At 35.8% G+C, this 19,945-nt stretch overlaps 1 protein-coding gene across 1 annotated transcript in view; it reads right to left on the reverse strand.

Annotated features, from left to right (window-relative positions):
- The window catches only part of MOB1B (MOB kinase activator 1B), a 54,609-nt gene that overhangs the window by 21,500 nt on the left and 13,164 nt on the right, over positions 1-19,945 (reverse strand). Inside the window, exon 2 of the mRNA XM_032458471.1 lies at positions 2,309-2,475. Within this exon, the coding sequence (XP_032314362.1) occupies positions 2,309-2,475 (167 nt within the window). The remainder of the gene's footprint in view (positions 1-2,308; positions 2,476-19,945) is intronic.

Consider the following 19,945-nt stretch of genomic DNA (forward strand, 5'->3'; position numbering starts at 1 on the left):
TAGCTCTTTCCAAACAACGTATGATCTTTAGATATGCCAGAAACCATGCTAGTTTCTAAGAATAAGGAACAAAACTGACTCAACTCGTGTCCTCATTGAGTTTACAGGCTAATAGGAAAATATCACTTGAGTTTTTTATAAAGGGAAGTATAAGTTGTGAAAGCAAACAGCTTTCCCTCAGTGTGCCCTTTCTGTTGGTATAAAACAATCAATAAGAACTTGGCACAAATTAACTTAACAAAACTACAAGGAGTGTTCCAAAACCACTGACATCTATCTAGCCAGACTCTAATACCCTATTGTCTATGCTCTCCTGGACAAAAATATATGTTTTTAAGTTTCTCAGGCAAAAAGGGACTATTTAACCATATGTTTAATAACAAATACCACATATGGTGACTTGAGTTACACTTCTGTTCCTTCTTATTTATACAGTCCTATGCCTCTTTCCATCCCATTAATTACCCATAAACAGCACTCTGCTTTTTTAATTCAGACTTTCTAGAGCAGCAGAAGGAAAAAAATTTGACTTAAACGGAGTCAGAATTAATTACAGATGAAAGTAGAGCAGTAATAAGCATTATACTAAATTTAATCCTACGAGTTTTCCTCTGCCCTCTTACCTCTCCATGGGCCTAGATTTACTCAGTAATGACTCTGCAACTTAATGATTCTTAAGTTGTCCTCCAGATGAATAGAGGAAAATCTATGGCTTTGAATCTCAACTTCTATACTAAATGGCTGAGTTACTTAAATTCCCTGAACCTCAGTTTCTTACCTTTAAGATTGGGTTTATTGCAGAGTGCTAAAAAAAAAAAAAAAAAAAAAAAGTGTCTACCATAAAGTAGGCATTTAGTAAATGTTAGTTTCCTTCCACAAAGAAATGGCGTCAAGATTCTGTGTCACATAAATTATTTATAAAGCATCCATCCAGCTTTTTCCAAAATCCTAAACCTTCTATCTTCTTTAAGCTGTCACTATAGCAGCAGAATGTTCAAAACCAGGCTCTGGTTTCTGGCTGTGAGACTAGTTGTTGCATTTGTAAAATTTCCCACCTTCTACCACTTTATCTTCATCTGGTAAGTAAATTGAAGCCAGAAGGCCATTAAGATGCCAATCTTATCAACAAATTCCCTTTACTCTTTCAAGTACCTGAAACTGTCAGTGAACAGAAATATCTGTCTAGCATCAAATCCCACTCACTTCATCAAATGTCATTTGGGAAAATTACTATAAATTAGAAAAAAAATTGTAATCCAATATTTGAGTGAAATGTTATATTTTAAAGGCAGAACTCTATGTTCTACAGGGAATGTTCTAACATTTCAGCTCAAAGTAATTTTCTTCTAGCTATAAATGCAAAATGCCCGTGAAACTTTAGAAGTTCCTGGAGCTCTAGGCATTTCAATAGTACAGATACTCAGTTCTGGTATTTGAGACAAAGAGAATACAGACAGAAAATGATGATCTGCTTTTATACTTAAAAGTCAGAATTTCAGGTAGTACAGAAGCTCTGTGATGCCTTCCTTAGATTTTTTAAATTAGAAAATGAGCTCTCAGATAAATGGTACAAATAGGCACAAACAAGTACCCCCAAAAAGAATGTACACATATACTGGAAACTTACTCTGAATCTTGTCCTTGAGGGGTCATAGAACTATCTATATAGGTAAGATGAGCCTCATCAATAAAACAAACAAACCACTTTATCTCTTTAGTAACTAAACTCCCTAGGTCCAGGAGGATAACTATATTAAATAAATACTGCTCTTATGTAAATGCTGTCACATCGAAGTTTTAAGGCATTTCAGTAAAATCCTTTAGGTTCCTGAAAGTTACCAGTGGGTGGCAGCTCAATTTATAAATCCCATGATAGGTTTCAAATTATAATAAGACACCATCAAATACATTAAAAGTACTGTTTTGTTTTTCTTTAGTCAAAGCATAGACATTTAGTGTATATTTTCAATTAAATTTCATTTTATTTTTACTAGTAATATAAATTGCCTCCAATTATAAAATTCTACTAATTTCTTCACCAATGCTGAAAAAGCCCTCAATATTAAAAGTACCACTTTTATTTCTCAACTTTCTCTGGCTAAATTTCCAAGAATATATTTATTTTCTATTTATATTTTTTACTTCCCAGAGGTTAAGAATATACCATAAACATATTTTACTGAGATATCACTATATTGTGATATTAGGTTGCTAACTAGATCCTAGAATAGACAGCACCCCAACACTCACCTACAATGAGGCTACTACCCTATGGTAGAGTCTTCTGAGAAACAGAAAGGCTACTTACTGTTCACTGCAACCCACTCATTTAGATCTTCCCCCTCAGGAAGCATGACAGCCATCCGGAGGTTTCCACTGCCAAGTGTGGCCTCTGCATGCTTTAAGAGCTCATACTGGTGAGAACCCTCGGGAATGTTCTTCTTTGGTTTAAAGGTTTTAGAGGAACGGCTACCACTACGAATAGAAAAGAAAAAAGGGCACTTTAGTATTTAAGGCATGACTTTCAAGAGAGTCTACTACACTGTTCCTGGATAAAACAGCAGGGAGGTGATCCTCAAAGTCCACAAATAAACTGTCCCTAAATCATACAGGCTACATTAAATCCTGGCAGCATCACTGCTGTAGTTACTGTGTTTGATTACCCAAAACTCCTACAAACCTTATCTACATTCCCTATTGTAACTCCCAAGGAGAAAAAGGATTTTTAGCTAGAACTAACCCAGCTAACTAATCCAACTATAAATTAACAATTCAGGATTATAAACTGTAATCTATAAAAACAAAAAGTACTTCTGTGATAATTTTTAGTCATTGTATTCCTTTTCACCCTTATTCTAAGTCTTTCACCCTAATACAGTTTCCTTTGTATAGAAAGCATAAAGATATAATTTTACATCAATAAAGCACAAAAATCCTAGAGCAAGAAAGAAAAGCTACATCTTCTATCCAATTATAGGAAGCACCAGCAATCTTAACCCAGAGTTGCAGGTATGCAGGTAAGTGACTAGACATTAATATGGTTGCTCAAATTTCTAAATGTGTGTGTATATTTATATACATACAAATATATTTTTTAAACGGATCAAATCAAACTAGTCTTAGAAATGGTTTTTAAGGGTTCTTAAGAGATGGAGTCTTCTGTTAATGCTGGCAAATTCTTATCAAACTGTATAATATTCTAGTCATCCATTCTCTATACATCTCCTCTTCTTATGAAAAGGAATAGTTAGGGAAAGACTGAATTAGAAGAGGCTGGGTAAGTGGGAATTATATAAAATTTAATGTTATTAAATTCATGTCACCATAATATTCAGACATTTGAACACATGAAAATTAAAATAAAATTCCAAAGAGAACAGATAAACAATAATTATACTCTTCAAACTCTCCAAAGCTTTTCATTCATAACCCCTTTTTCCCAAACTTACCCCCAAGATCGTTCCTTTTTTCCCCAAGATAAAGTAGTAGGTCTCATCCCTGGTACATTTTATAATCAGTTGAAAAGCTTTCAAAATGTACTGAGGATCCTAAGATAAACTAAGACTTCACCAGTCAATATGAAAACGAATATATGTATTTATATGTATAACTGAAGCATTATGCTGTACACCAGAAATTGACACAATATTGTAAACTGACTATACTTCAATTAAAAAAAAAGAAGAATCTACCAGTCAACTCAAATATCCAACTCAAGTGACAGGTATTTTCACTCTAAGATAATGACATTCTCCTTTGAATGTAAGTCTCAGGTGATTATTTAGAGTAAAGGATGCTCCTCAGCTCTGACACTGGCCCCTCTCCCTGCCAGATGTCTCTACTCAACAGCCAAGGAATCTTAAAACACTAATCAGATGATGTTACTCCTCTGCTTACAACCACTCAGTGGCTTTACTCAGAGTAAATCCTAAAGTCAAATATTAGACACAGTCAAGTTCTGGACACACATCAGAGTGTGGAAACTCTTTTTCAGTTTAATCAGATAATGTATCAAACACCAAATTCTCTCACAGCACCTCTAAAATACAAAAACGTAGAAAAGATCATTATGCCTACTGAGCCTGAGGCTTATTTCATTTTCCTGCTTCTTCTCACCCTTTGTTTATTAAAATTTAGTGTGAGAAACAAACATTTTTACAAAAAGACACTTTACTAACTTATGTGTGGCTAATTACAAAAACAGCTCTCCTAACACCAGTCTGGTGCATGCCTCCAGGTCAAGTGTTGAGTACACTCCCTTTAACGGGCCCACTGCTCTTGAGGACGTGACAAGCTGCTTTGAGAAGGGCTGGCAGTCCCTGACAACAAGCACATCAGCTGTGCCTGCACTCAGCAGGGTCAGAGCCTCATCTGCCCCCCAACCATCTACTTACTGAACCACTCTGCTCTGAAACTGTGAGCTCCCAAATGCTCTCTTGATTGATGCCCCACCCAGAACTGGTCATCCACAATGCTCAACAAACCACCTTAGAAGACCTTACACTTGGGTAGAAAGAAAAAAGAAATCTGAACTTTGATTTTGTGAAGGCCAGTTTTGACACTTATCAGCAATATTATCTCAGGCAAATTACCAAACTATTTTGTGCCTATTTTTTTAACAGTGAAAGCCTAATAAAAATAATAAAACATCACTACTACCTGTATCATAGAACAGTTAGTTGCAAGATGAGAAAATAATCAATGTGAAAAAACGTCTAAAGCTGTAAAATGCTGTGCAAATGTTAGTACTCTCATTATTATTCTTTTTCCTGAACCAGAATGACCTAAGGTGAAAACAAAAACAAAAACAAAAAAATGGCAGTGCAATGTCCAAAGCCGGATTCAACCCCTATTCCCACTCTCATCTCCTAAGACTGGACGGGAAAAATATATTCTTACTTTGAAACAAGTGCTCTTACATATCAAGTTCCAAATAGAATTTCAAAAGGTGTTTTGTTTTGGTGTTTGGTGCTATTCCCACATCAAGGTTCAGGTGATCTCAGAATAACCCTGGGGCTAGACTGGAAATCAAGAAAACAAGGTCCCGGTCCTCATTTTGCTATTTTCTTCTTATGTTACTTAAGAAACCACAAATTATCATCTTGAGCTTCAATTTCTTAATTTTGTTTTTTGAAAGTCTGGAAAATAACTTTTTACAAAAGGGTATAATTTAGAGATGAGATGATGTTTATAAAGTATTTTTAGTTCTCCGTTCTTCATTTCCACGGACATTCATACTTCCAAACTGCTTTTCAAGTCCTCCATTGAATTCCCTATCCCTATGACCCTTCTGCTTTATTCAGGCAGAATAACTAACAATATTCTGACTTTTTAAAATATTCTTTTTTGAAACTATATTCAGCTTTTTCCTCAACTGCTACCTGAAACTTCAGCCAAGATGCACCCTACCCTGGAAGGGGTAGTCAATACTGGTCCTCATTCACATGTCAAAAGACCAAGACAAGTTCAAAAGCACAAATACCAAAGTATGTACACAGAAGTCCTCAGTAATGACTGCAAGCTTTAATAGTAACAATGTATGACCAAAAGAATATATCTCGCATGGCATGTTAAGATATTTGATGCAAATATTCAAAAACATTTTCAATAACAGAAAGTATGCAGCCCTTCCACCCCACTCTCCTCAGAAGAAAGCTGTATATCAAAGAATCTCAGGAGAAATAGCTTGTGTATCATTCCAGAGAGTCTATGTCCATATGTCCATACAAGCATTAAAATGCTTGTGCCTGTTTCTGTTTGTTTTTACACAATTGTTGCACACTATAGTATACTAAATAATGTTTTTCATTTAATATATCCAGGAGATTGTTGTATATTAAGGTAGAAGTAGTTCTATTTTATTCTTTTTAAAAACTGAACAGTATTTCCTTATACAGATATAAAATATTTTTAATCAATCACCTATTGATAAACACTTAGGTTGTTTCCAGTCATTTCTCACTTCAAACAACACTACAGTAAATATCCTCGTATTATGAAAAATAAATTCTTAGAAGTAAAATTGCTGTGCTAAAGGGCATATACATTTTAAAGTTTTATATAAGGCTTATTTTTCCCCCCAAATAAGTTGTACACTTTTAAAGTCCATTAACAATGTTTGAGAGTAGCTATATACTTTTTAAGTCTTCGAGGACAGGGATTCAACTGCTAGTTTCTCTTGTACAGCTCCCAACACAGCATCATAACTATATGAGCGTTTACAGCTTTCTGATTAGAATGTGATTGTGATTGACATTTCATAGCATTACCCTGAGGTCTTATCTTTCCAAATAAATATCCAGGATTCAAGTTTGTTTACCCCAGTCCTCTTACTCATATTTGAAGGCCATTCAATTTCTAGAGCCAGACAGGATGGTTTGACAAGTAAATAATTGAGCCTTAAGGGAAATATGAATACACATCCTTATAATCAGTCATCCAATTTGATCTACCTTTTGTAAATTTCAAAAGCATAATTTTTTTCCTCTTTGAGACCCTAAAGAATAGATTAGGCCCCATTATGATATCTACATTTATTCCCATAAACCATTTCTTACCATCTCAACATAGCTACACCCATCATTACCCTTAACTTTAACCCTTTATTGTTCAGTCCAACTCTCAACAAACTTGGTATTTTCTAGGTTGGACTCAAGAATTTTAAGGCTGAAGGAATTGGGGTGATTTATAGAGAACTCAAAACAAGGGTACACTAGTAAGGTTAGAATAGATATCTGTATGTTTTGACATAGAAAAACATGTCGATATATTCAAAATTGGAAGCAAACTAACATCCACTTATTTGTGTCAATGATGCCATACCTTCAGTTAAGTGACTTACTCTGATCACCCCACTAATTAAATGTCAGAAGTGGGATTCAACAACGATCCATTATCTTGCACAAGTTACTTAACGTTACCAAGCCTCAGCTTTCTCATCTATAAAATGGGAATAATACCACCTATTGAACCCTTACTATTGAATTCTGTGGTAAGAACCCCACCAATATTAGTTCTCTTTATTCTACCTCTAGGTACCAATCTGTCATTCACATCAATAGCTCCTTCTATTGGTCTAAGTTCAAAATGAGAGATCAGGTACTTGATAAACACTTGTTAATTGATAGTTCCAGTCAACTTCCGGCTGAGAACTCCTACATTAGGATAGTAATCAAGATGATTAATATTAAGTAACACTTACTGCAGGCCTTGTACTGATGATTATTTTACATGCAATATCTCATTTAACCCCATAACTCTATGATGTACATGTTATTACTTTATTTTTATGGGTAACAAAACTGAGGCTTAAAGTACTTAAATAATTTGCTCAGGCTGATAAAATTGATAAATCAAGGAGCCAGAATTTAAATCTAGGATTTAAATATTTAAAGCTCATTCTTTTATCCAGTACCCAACACTGCATGATGCTTACCCTTATCTTCTATCCAGTTATTTCTAACAATTTTCTTCCTTTATTATCGCAGTTTAATCAAGCCACTTATGAAACAACACAAGGCTAATTTATACTGAGAGTGTTATTAATAGGCACATTTTAAAAAACAATCTTCAGACTACCTAATACCTCATACCTCTTCTAATTTATATGAATATTTAGTGCTGCCATTGGAAAAAATACAATTTTACCAGAGAGCATTTCCCCCAAAAGGGGGAAAAGCAAAACATGTTAGAAACTGTCAAAATCAACTACAATGTATTCTAGAAATAATAAAGCTAAAGGCTAAAAGCTATGAGTACCAAAAAGACAATCTTGATTCAGAAAGTCAGCAATATGAATAAACATATCTATTTACATATCTCCCTTACATCCTTTAAAAATCACTATTATTATAGGTGATACAGTTGCTGTTAATGTTAGGAGAGTAAAAAACGTTTAATATTGCTGGAAAGCAAGAAAGAACGCCAAAAGCAGATCAGAAATTGAGGAAATCTGGTTATGATGAAAAAGTTGATGTGATAAAGCGACAGAGAAAGTCTGAAAAAAACCTAGCCTAGAACATGCCCAGCAGAGGACTCGGTGAAGGTAAGAGTGGTTCCCGCTGTGCTCCAAGCTCAGAGTCTGGAGCATAGCAGAGGAAAAGGACTCTGAGAGATGCTTCAGGAATTATATGGGACGTTGATTTAGAGTCTTTGCACAAGCGAATCCCGATACCCTGATCTGCCAGTGGCCTTTTTCTGGGAAGTAGGCAAGAGGCAGCAGGTATTCAACATTATGCTAAAGCTCAGAGCTTCGAGGGCAAGGAGGTTCCTCTGTAGGCAGTTTACTAAAATTAAAACTTCTGCTCTGTGAAAGACACTGTAAACCACAGACAAGGAGAAAATCTTTGCAAACCATACATCTGATAAAGGACTTGTATCCAAAATGCACAAGAGGTTCTTAGAAGTCAACAATAAGAAAACAATCCAATGAAGAAATGGGCAAAAGATATAAACAAATCTCACTGAAGATATACAGATGGCAAGTAAGTATATGAAAAGATGCTCAACATCACCTGTCATCAGGGAATTGCAAATTTAAACAATGAGATACTACCGCACACCCATTAAAATAGCTACTATCCAAAACAACTGACAATACCAAAAGCTGATGAGGACGCAGAGCAACATTCATGGCTGTTAGGAATGGAAAATGCAAAATGGCACAACCACTTTGGGAGACAGTTCAGCAGTTTGCTACTAAGTTAAACACAATCTTTCTATACAGTCTAGCAATCCCACTGTTAGGTATTTACCCAATTGAGCTGAAAACCTGTGTCCACACAAAAACCTGCCAGTGAATGTTCATAGCAACTTCAATCATAGTTACCAAAACTGGAAGCAACCAAGTTGCCTCTCAATAGGTGAATCAATACACAAACTGTGGTATATCCATAAAATGGAATATTATGTTTAGTGATTAAGAAGAAATGAGCTATGGAGCCACACACAAAAAAAGTGAAAAACAAAAACATGGAAGAAGCTTTAACTGAATGTTGTTAAGTAAAAGAATCCAGACTGAAAAGGCTACATAGTGTATGATTCCAAATACAAGGCACTCTGGAAAAGCTACAGGACAGTAGAATAATCAGTGCTTGCCAGGGGTTTGAGGGGAAGGGAGGACAGATGACTAGGTATATTCCCAAGAAAACTGAAATATGTGTCCACAAAAACGTGTACACTTATGTTCATAGCACCATTATACATAAGAGCCAAAAAGTAGAAGGAGCCCAGAAGTCCATCAACTGATGCGTAGATAAATAAAACATGGTATTATTTATACAGTGAACTATTATTCAGCCCTTAAAAGAATGAAATACTGATACATGCTACAACATGGTGAATCTTGAAAATATTATCCTAAGAGAAAAAACTAAGACACAAAATATGTAGTATCACATATTTTACGACTCCATTTATATGAAATATCCAGAATAGACAACTCCATTGAAACAAAAAGTAGATTAGCAGTTGCCAGGGGCTAGAGAAGGAGAAATGAAAGATGACTACTAATAATACAAAGTTTCTTTTAGGGGTGATAAAATGATCTGGAATTAGATAGTTGTGACGGTTGCCCAACTTTGTGAATATATTAAATACACTGAATTGAACACTTTAAAGAATGAATTCTATGGTATACGAATCACAGCTCAATTTAAAAATTTTTTTAATGTTTACTATTTAAAAAATAAATAGTCTCCCAATAATGTTCCTCACTTCCTCAGTAAGTCAGTTTCTCTCATCCATTTATGCACTCTTGCATTCCTTCACCCAACTACCATATTCTGACTACCTACTATATTCTAAGTAGCACTGCTATAGTGAAAAAAAAAAGAATGATGTGACAGATAATGTGATGTGACAAGGCACTATAGTAGATTATGTGGTTAGAGAAGCTTCCCCAAGGCCAGAAAGACCAGAAGAAGGAATCAGCCATATAACAATCTGGGGAAGAGGGAAGAGCATTCCAGGTTTACAGGATAAACTAGCACAAAAGTGACTTTTTCAGGAAGAGGGGTAAAAAGGTAACTGTGACTAAGGCATCATGAATGATAGTAACAGTGGTATAAGAAATCAAAAAGGCTTGTAGAACCATACTAGGTAAGATTTTAGAGGCCAAAGCATGGAATTTAGATTATCATTTTAAGCATAAATGGGAAGCCACTGGAGATTTCAAAAAAAAAAAAAAAAACAGAAACAGAAGTATAATATGACTTAATGTTCTAATCATTCCAGTTGCCATGTAAACAATGGACTGGGAAACAAATTTCTTCTGTATAGCACGGGGAACTATATTCAATATCTTGTAGTAGCCTATAATGAAAAAGAATATGAAAACAAATATATGTATGTATATGTATGAATAAAACATTATGCTGTACACCAGAAACTGACATAACATTGTTAAATGATTATATTTCAATTAAAACAAACAAACAAAAAAAGAATGGACTAGGAAGAGGGCAAAAGTGAAAACAGAGAAACCAGTTAGGAAAGTACTACAAAGAAGACAGAATGATGGCTTGGACTAATGGGGATAGAAAGATGAAGCCAGATTCCAATATCTGTGGGACGAACCAACAGGAGTCAGATTTCAGGATTTGTGGAGAGTGGTGAAGAAGAGAGAATCAAGAAGACTTCTAGGTTTTTAGCCTCAGATAGGTAGAAAAGGGCCATTTATTGAGATAGGTTTGGGGAGATGGGTTTTGGACATAACTTGAGATACCTGTTAAACACCCAAATGAGTAAGTTAGATAGGCAGTTGTACATATACACCTCAGGCTCAGAGGAAAGGTCAGACTGAGGGTAACTAATAATCTAACCAGTGAGGACTGGTTGGCACAGTGCCAAAAGATGCAGTATATATTATTAAAATGAGTGTTTTATAAACTATGGGAAGTCCTATAGTAAAGAAAATTGTTTATGGTTTAGCTTAGCATTTCCCAAACATCTTTAGGCATGGGAACTTTTCTTCCACTTTTTAACATCTTGTTCTTTAACACAGAGTAGGGACCACCACACTAGTATATTAAAATGCTAACTGAGTTACCTCCCAATTTTACAGCATACTCACAGCACTTCAATTTTATAAAGTGTAACTCAGTGACTTCATACAAGAACAGGTAGAGGGGTTGGTCAATTCACTATTTAATACCCCATAACATTTTATAATCTAATACTTAGAAAATAATAAAGCACTTCACAAGCAAAGGCCAATTAGTTTCTACCTCTGTGAAGTTATGTTAGGTATTATCTCATCTAGAGATGAAGACACTAAAGTTTTATCACTTATCTCTGGTCACCCTTTGAGATTCTGAGTTGTATACAGGCTGTAGTTTCCTTTGCTCAGCACTAAATTCATTATTCCTGTCAGTACATAGGTACTAGACCAAAGGAGATTTTAGGAAGTGACCATAGTCGAATGTCTAGGTGATTTCCATGCAACAGCAGTAACTACACTTTCTGAATACTATACAATGGGGACTATCAGAAGGAAGAAACCAAAACTTGCACATACAGAGCTCAGAATGAGCATCAACCTACAACTGAGTTGGCAGTAATTTCAAATATACTGGTATTTCAACCAAGAAATACCTAGGGAGCTTAAACATCACTTCTTTTATAAAAACATTTCCTGACCTTCCCATGAAAAACTGCCCATTCTCTAGTGTCTCACTGTAGCTTAAAGAACCTATAACATATATACATATACGTGTGTGTGTTCTTTTACATAGCTGTTGAACATGAAAGACTGTGTCCTCTTCATTTTTGTAACTATACTGACTAATATGATATCTGGCATACAGCAGAGGAAAGGGCAAAGGATTTGGAGTAAAGACCCAGTTTCATATCCTGTCTTTTAACTTATTAGCTGTGAAATCTTGGATAAATTATACAACTTCTTTAAGCTTAAAACTAAAAAACTAGACATGGTATCACCAATTTTACAGGACCATTATGACAATTAAATGAATGAATACATTTAAAGCACCTTAGTTTTGAGGTAGCTATCACATAGCAAATGTGCAATATAGGAAATGACAGATTAAAAATGTTCAATGAATACTCATGTATATGTGCATACGCACACACATACACACACACATATATATAGATCCTGTCTTAGCCCATTCAGGCTGCTGTCACAAAATACCACAGACTAGGTGGCTTATAAACAGTAACAATTTATTTCTCCTTGTTTGGGGGACTGGAAGTCCAAGATCAGAGTGCCAGCACTGTCAGGTACAGTGAAGGCCCTCTTCCAGGTTTCTGAATGCCCACTTTTCAATGCATCCTCATATGGTGGAAGAGGCTAGGGAGCTCTGTGGGGTCTTTTTCACAAGGGCACTAATTCAAATAATGACGGTAGAGCCCTCATACCCTAATGACCTTCCAAAGGCCTCAACTCCTAATACCATCACATTGGGCATTAAGATTTCAACTTATGGATTTGGGCAGACACATTCAGACCACAGCAATCCTCCTGCCAGACTTCTCACTAACCCATAAAGGGTCAGCTTAAAACATTATCCTCCTCATGCTTACAGGATTATATTTTTCTTTCTCTCTCACTAGATTGTGGATTACTCAAGAATATGGATCATATGTCATCCTTGAATCCCCAGTACCTAACACAGAACCTGGGACATAGCAGACATCTAATAAATATTTACTATCTTTTTTTTAAAATATTTACTATCTTAAATAATGATACTGAAAATAGAGAAGTCTTTTTTTAAGCCTCTTTGTGTATATATATATATATTTTTTTAATTGAAGTTGAGTTGATTTACAATGTTTTGTTAGTTTCTGGTGCACAGCATAGTGATCCAATTATATATATTCTTTTTCATATTATTTTTCATTGTCATTTATTACAAGCTATTTAATATAGTTCCCTGTGCTATACACAGCAGGACTTTGTTACCTATTTTGTATATAGTAGTTTCTATCTGCCAATCCCAAACTCCTAATTTATCCCTCCCACTTCCTTTTGTAACCATAAGTTTTCCAAATCTGTGAGTGTTTCTGTTTTGTAAGTAAGTTCATTTGTGTAATTTTTTTAGATTCCACATATAAATGATACATATTTATCTTTCTCTATCTGACTTACTTCACTTACTATGATAATCTCTAGGCCTACCCATGTTGCTGCAAATGGCATTATTTCATTATTTTTTATGGCTAAGTAGTAGTCCACATATCTTCTTTACCCAATCATCTGTCGATGGACATTTAGGTTGCTTCAGGGTTTTGGCTATTGTAAAACAGGGCTGCTATTAACACTGGGATGGATGTATCTTTTTGAATTAGATTTTTCTCCAGACATATGCCCAGGAGTGGGATTGCTGGATCATATGGTAAGTCTATTTGTAGTTTTTTAAGGAATCTCCCTACTGATTTCCATAGTGGCTGCACCAAATCACATTCTCACCAACAGTATAGGAGGGTTCCCTTTTTTCCATACTCTCTGTAGCAATTATTTTTGACACTTTAATTATGTCTTGGTGTGTTCTTCTTTGTGTTAATCCTGTATGGGACCCTCTGTGCTTCCTGGACTTGGGTGACTTTTCTTCCCCAGGTTAGGGAAGTTTTCTGCTATTATCTCTTCAAATATTTTCTGGAGCCCTTTCTCTCCTTCTTCTATAATGTGAATGTTGGTGCACTTTATACTGTCCCAGAGGTCTCTCAAACTGTCTGTCTTCATTTCTCCTCATTCTGTTTTCTGTTCTGCAGTAGTGATTTCCACTACTCTGTCTTCTAACTCACTGACCCAGTTCTTCTGCCTCATTTAGTCTATTCTTGGTTCCCTCTAGTGTATTATTCATTTCAGTAATTGTATTCTTCTACTCTGTTTGTTCTGTATACTTTCTAATTCCTTGCTATAAACTTCCCTCTGTGCATCTATTCTCTGATCATCTTCACAATCATTACCCTGAACTCTTTCTTAGGTATATTGCCTATCTCCTCATCACTTATTTCTTCTTCCAGGATTTTATCTTGTGCCTTTGCCTGGAACATACTCCTCTGCTGCCTCATTTTGTCTAATTTCTATTTGCATCTTTATGTACATTAGTTATGTTTCTCAAACTTGGAGAAGTGGCCCTCTGTACTGAGATGTACTATGTATCCCAGCAATGTACTCCCTGCTCGTCATCCAGGGGCCTGTGGCCATGCTGGTCCCAGGGTGGATTCTGGCCTATGTTTGAGGACTTGTTTTGCAGGTTGCAAGATCAAAGTTTAATAGCTTCTGATGTCTGCCCCCTGGTGGGTGAGGCTGGTCTAAAGGCTGATGCAAGCTTCCTGGTGGGAGGGGCTGGTGCCTGTCCACTGATGGGTGGAGCTGGCCTTCTGGTGGGCAGGGCTGTCTAAGGGCATGTCTAGAGGCTGCTGTGGCGTCAGTCTTAGGCAGTGTCTGCTGATGGGTGGGGATATGTCCCCACCTAGTTAGTTGTTTGGCTTGAGGCATCCCAGCTCTGGAGCCTAAAGGTTGTTGGGTGGGGGCAAGTATCGATGCTAATGTCCAAGCAAGATGTCAGCCTCCTTGAAGGAGAGTTCATTCAGATGAACACTCTTGAATGTCCACCACAGTGTCCATGCTCCCAGGATGAGCCACAGCCAACTCACGCCTCACCAGGAGACCCCCAAGCCCAGCAGATAGGTCTGGCCCAGGCTCCTATGAAATTACTGCTTTTGTCCTTGGTCTCAGCAAGCGTGAGATTTTCTGTGTGATCCTTAGGCATACAGCCTCTGATTCCCCCAGTCCTACAGAGCTCCTGTAATCCAGCCCCACTGGCCTTCAAAGCTCAATACTCTGGGCACTCCTCTTCCTGGTGCCAGATTCCCAGGCTGGGGAGCCTGATATGGGACTCATATCTCTCATTCCTGTGGGAGAACCTCTATGATATAATTATTCTCCAGTTTGTGGGTCACCCACCCAGGGGAAATGGGGTATATTGCAAGTCCTCCCTCCTACCAGTCTTGTTGTGGTTTCTTATGTTTTTAGCTACAGAAGATCCTTTCTGGTAGTTTCCAGTCTTTATTGCTGGTTGTTCTGCAGTGAGTGTGGTCTTGGTGTGCCTGTGAGAGGAGGTGAACTCCAGCTCCTTCTACTCCACCATCCTGAAAAGCAAGTCTCAGCCTGCTTCCTCTCCAGCATTTATTATTTGTAGACTTTTTAATGATGGCCATTCTACCTTATTGTCATTTTGATTTGCATTTCTCTGATAATTAGTGATACTAAGCACCTTTTCATGTGCCTACTGACCATTTGTTTGTCTTCACTGGAGAAATGTCTGTCTAGTCTTCTGCCCATTTTTTAATTGGGTTTTGTTTTTTTGTTACTGAGTTGTATGAGCTGTTTGTATATTCTGGAAGTTAAGCCCTTGTCAGTGGCATCATTTGCAAATATTTTCTCCTAGTCTGTAGGTTGTCTTTTCACTTTGTTTACGGTTTCCTTTGCTGTGCAAAAGCTTCTGAGTTTAATTAGGTCCCATTTGAAGGAGAGAAAAATCTTGTTCTTATTGCAAGAAGCAGTTGTTTACCAGAATTAAAGAAAAGGATTGATCCATTATCTTTATTTGGTGCAACAAATCTAAAAGATTTTTAACTACAGCAAGAGAAGTAACAGATGGATTGGGAATATTTCCTAAGCCTGACACCAAAATTTCATTTTCCATCTTAGGCCCTTTAGAGTCCTGCCCTATTTACACCTTGGCTAAAAAATGGGTCATTCAAAGGAAGACATTTCACTTTAAGCAACTCTCCAATTGGGGGAGGGGAAGAATAGAGAGAATGTAGATCTTATTTTTCATTTTATTTAGTTATTTTTAATAGGTTGCAGTTTCCTCCCATAGTTTAGAGTAATTTAACTATACTTTAAAAATAGGCACTTCCGTGTAGTAATAGGACTTTTTCCCCCAAAGTAAAAGAACAGAATTTCCCCTGGCATTTAATTCAAAATCGCAGCTCATTATAAAGGGTGTAACAAAAGGTCAAGTCTATAGTCTTGGTGGTAATGGTAACAGTACAATCTTCATATCAGATACAAATCTCAAGTTAACACTAGAGCAAAAGTTCACCTAAAATTCCTGGAGTCCATCATTTGTCCTTCAAGTTTGAAGCAGTAACATGATAGATATCAATGCAATCATGACACAGCAGTTTTATGGTCTAAATGCTCTGCAATTAAATTCTTAAAATAAAGCCAGCCTGACTAAGGAAAAAAAAACTAAAGTTAAAATCAGATGTAGCCTATTTCTCTTTATCTCATATACTTTTAAGTGAACTTTCTTTTTTCATTGGATGCCTAGTCATCCCTAGAGAATTAATTCAGGGGTCATTTTTTCCTCAGGAAGCTTCACTGACATTCTAAGCCATGTTGAGGACATCTTCTCTGTGTTCATATGTAACACTATAATGTGTCTCTATTTCATAGGCACCACAAGAGTCTCAAAGGCAAGGACTGAATCAAGTCATCACTTCATCTCCAGAACCTAGCAGAGGTCTAGGTCAGAACAGATCCCTAATAAATGTTTGTTAAGATAAACTGATAAAGGATTCCAGGTCAAAAATATAAAGGTAAAGCAAATATTTTGACATTTGCTAAATTTACATTTTCAGCTTATACAAACATGCCCAGTCATAATAGATACAGAAGCACCGCACATACTACAGATGCATAGTAGTACATGCATTATGTTTTAAACTAACATTACGGTACTTCAGTTGAACAAATGGAATCATCTAAGCACAAAATTACAGCACAAGACTGTATAAGGATTTACATGACACTCAGTTTAAACTTCAAGGACCCCCTATAGCAGGGTCCCTTCCAAGGTACTGGAATCAGTGCTGATAATGTGTTCCCATGGTTGTGTGCTTTCACAAAAAATTGCAGAAGTAAGCTTGTTTTCACGAAAATTGCAAAAGTAAGCTAAATGCAGTTGGTTAAGACTGCTGTCTCTGACTCCCCTCCAGCACACTTCTTCCTTGGTCAGTGAGGTATTCTGGGTATTTGGCTAAAGGGAATTGAACTGAGGATATATTTAGTTTAGATTTCAGAGGACACACGCAGTTCACAATCACTTCCATGTATGATTAGATGATTGCCAGTCTCAGTATAGGAATTACTTCCAGGAGTATCACTACCACCCAAGCATTGCCTTATCTGGTATCATTTATACTAATGCGCAGGACCAGCATCACCTGGACATGAGCTCCACAGGGTATTGGCACAGATGTAAGAACAGTGTTTCATATATGGAAGAAACTTAATGAAAATTTCTCCAGATTTGACAACAACCTTAAAATATTACATGACATTATCAGTAAAATGAGCTGGGAATGTGAAATATGTCTACTATCAGTAATAATAAACACATTTTGATCAGCCAAGCTAGAGGAAAAAGTAAATAATCTTTCTATTCTATTAAAAACTATAATCCCATTTTACAAATTTTTGACATAAGAAGTAGACAAAAAGTATGGAGCTAAAAATATAAATTAAAAATATTAAGGGATATCAGGCTTAATTGCATATTATTATTAATTTAATAATAAAAATATTATTTTTCTATATTTTGTGATGTTCATTGACTTTACATTATTGTAATCTATTGTAATTTTTTCTCATTCTAAAGTTTACTTTGTTACCTAATTTTATACTCATAACTTTTTATTCATTTTCTCAAGAAAGGTCCTGCAAAAATTGGATTAGTCTCTACCCACTTGAAAGCTCACTAAAGGTACTGGCAGATGGAAAGTTAGAAGCTACAGCCTGATACAACTGATTCTCTCAGTTATCTACACACAAACCTGTTAGGTACCTTCTCAGAGGAAGTACTCTCGACCCTCCCCTACAGAATTAACCATGCTCTCCTCCAGGTACTGCTAACTCTGTACAGTCTCCTATCATCATATTGCCAAACTAACTCATCTGTCTCCCCTATTAACGTGTGCAGTTTAGGAGCCAGTCCTACATATGTCTTATTTGTGTGGGTATTTTTTCAGAAGCTATTTTGTAATGCTTAAAATAAGTGATCAAAAATTCTTGATCTTTTTAGAAGTTGCTATTCCTTGATGTTTAGGAAAGTTTATTCAATAAGGCTCTTTCACTATCTTACATGTTGATTCATCACTATGGGTATGAACAGGATTAACTCTAAGAATTGACGCAATGACCTAGAGTTGAAGTACTGTGTCATCCCAGTGTTTTGCTCACCTAAAGGATCATTATAGTTGAAAAAGCTGTGTTGTCCAATGGGGGAAAATAAGCAGCAAGTGCAAATAACAGGCAGTAGTAAACTACCTGTTCCTCCTCCGTAAAAGCTGAGCTACTCATTTAGCTAATGGGATCTCTAAAACTTCATGAAGTGAAATGGAAGTATGCCCTTATATCAAACACCCACTTTATTTTTAAGTTTTACTTTTAAAAATTAAGGGAGCTTTTGGGGTGATGAAAATATTCTGGGACTTCAAAGGGGTGTGGGTTACACAAGGGTACATATTTGTCTAAATAATCAAACTATAAACTTAAGACTTGAGCATTTTCACTATTTGTAAATCATACTTCAATAAAACAAAAATAAAAATAAACTTAAAGCAATGAACTTGAGCCTACTCATACATATCTCTGAGCTACATAATAGGGAAATACCTCCCATAATGTTCCTAAATATTTATACAATAGTTTTTTTTTACTGACATTTTTGCCTCCAGTTCTTAATCTAGTTTGAGCCTCTGATAATATGAAAGACATTATGAGACTTCTTTCATAGAAACATAATATTTTGCACACACAAATTCAGGGAGGTGCTAAAACCTGTTCATAAACCCAGAAAAAGAACTCCTGCCCTAGTCTGTCTCATTTCTCTCAGGCTATCGAGAGAACATTCATTTTCTCCTGAAACCTTCTAAGAGCTCCAACTTATTTTCTAGTCCTTTAGATGTATTCTGAATAAAACCAAGCAGATGTTTAAGATAAGTCTTTTACTCAATGAAAAAAAAATCTACAGTCTATATTCTATGGTTTATTCTTTTTCTATTCAATAGTGACTCTAACAGAAAGCTTTGCTCATATTTGTAAAACAATTTATACTAAAGTTCAAAATCACAGCATTTATACGAAATTCAATGCATTAAATTAATATTCGTAAGAAAGTAAAGAAGCCCATGTTGATGTCTATAAAAACTGATAAAGTGTCCTGGGAAATAGGGAAAAGCCTTTATTTCTTTTAAGGACTGGAACTAGAGGAAGATATTGGAAACATGAATACAGAAGTTATAAATAATTTTTCTCCTATAAGTCTGATGTCAAATGCAGCTGACTGGTTTTTGCTTGCTGCTTTGTTTTATTTTGTTTTTTTTTTAATAAAACCAAACATTATTCTTGATTTGGAGATAAATTTTAACCAATGGATAATTAAAGTCAAAGACATTAAAGTTTAAATGAGATTTGCTAAAGCATACTTAGAAGTATAACATGAATAATCTGGAATATCAGTGAAGACTAATAATAAATAATAAATAAATAAAAGGTAGCTCCTCACAACTCAAATCTAGATTAATCCACTTTTTTTTTGTTAAAGTGAGTTATGTAACGCAGTTAGAAAAAGGACTTTTAGACTCACTACCTACTAATACATTGCAATAACAAAGAACTCAAAAAACATTAAGTAGTTTAACACAATAACATAATTTCCTTTCATTTAGAGACAGCATACAACTGTGGATGCTTAGCAGAGAACATGGCAATAAATGGATCAGTACCCATAAGAAGACTATCTTGAAGAACAATGTAAAGTTGGTGGGCTGAAAATACACATAGTTTCCACTCCATATTCAAAGTGATAAAGTGAATTTTCAAAAATAGTCAATCCCATAAAGACAAAAAAAGAGTGAAAGAGGAAACAACAACAAAATTTTAGGAACTAGAAAGCAGATGAAT

This window comes from Camelus ferus, chromosome 2, assembly GCF_009834535.1.
Source record: "Camelus ferus isolate YT-003-E chromosome 2, BCGSAC_Cfer_1.0, whole genome shotgun sequence".
NCBI classification, from domain to species: Eukaryota; Metazoa; Chordata; class Mammalia; order Artiodactyla; family Camelidae; genus Camelus; species Camelus ferus.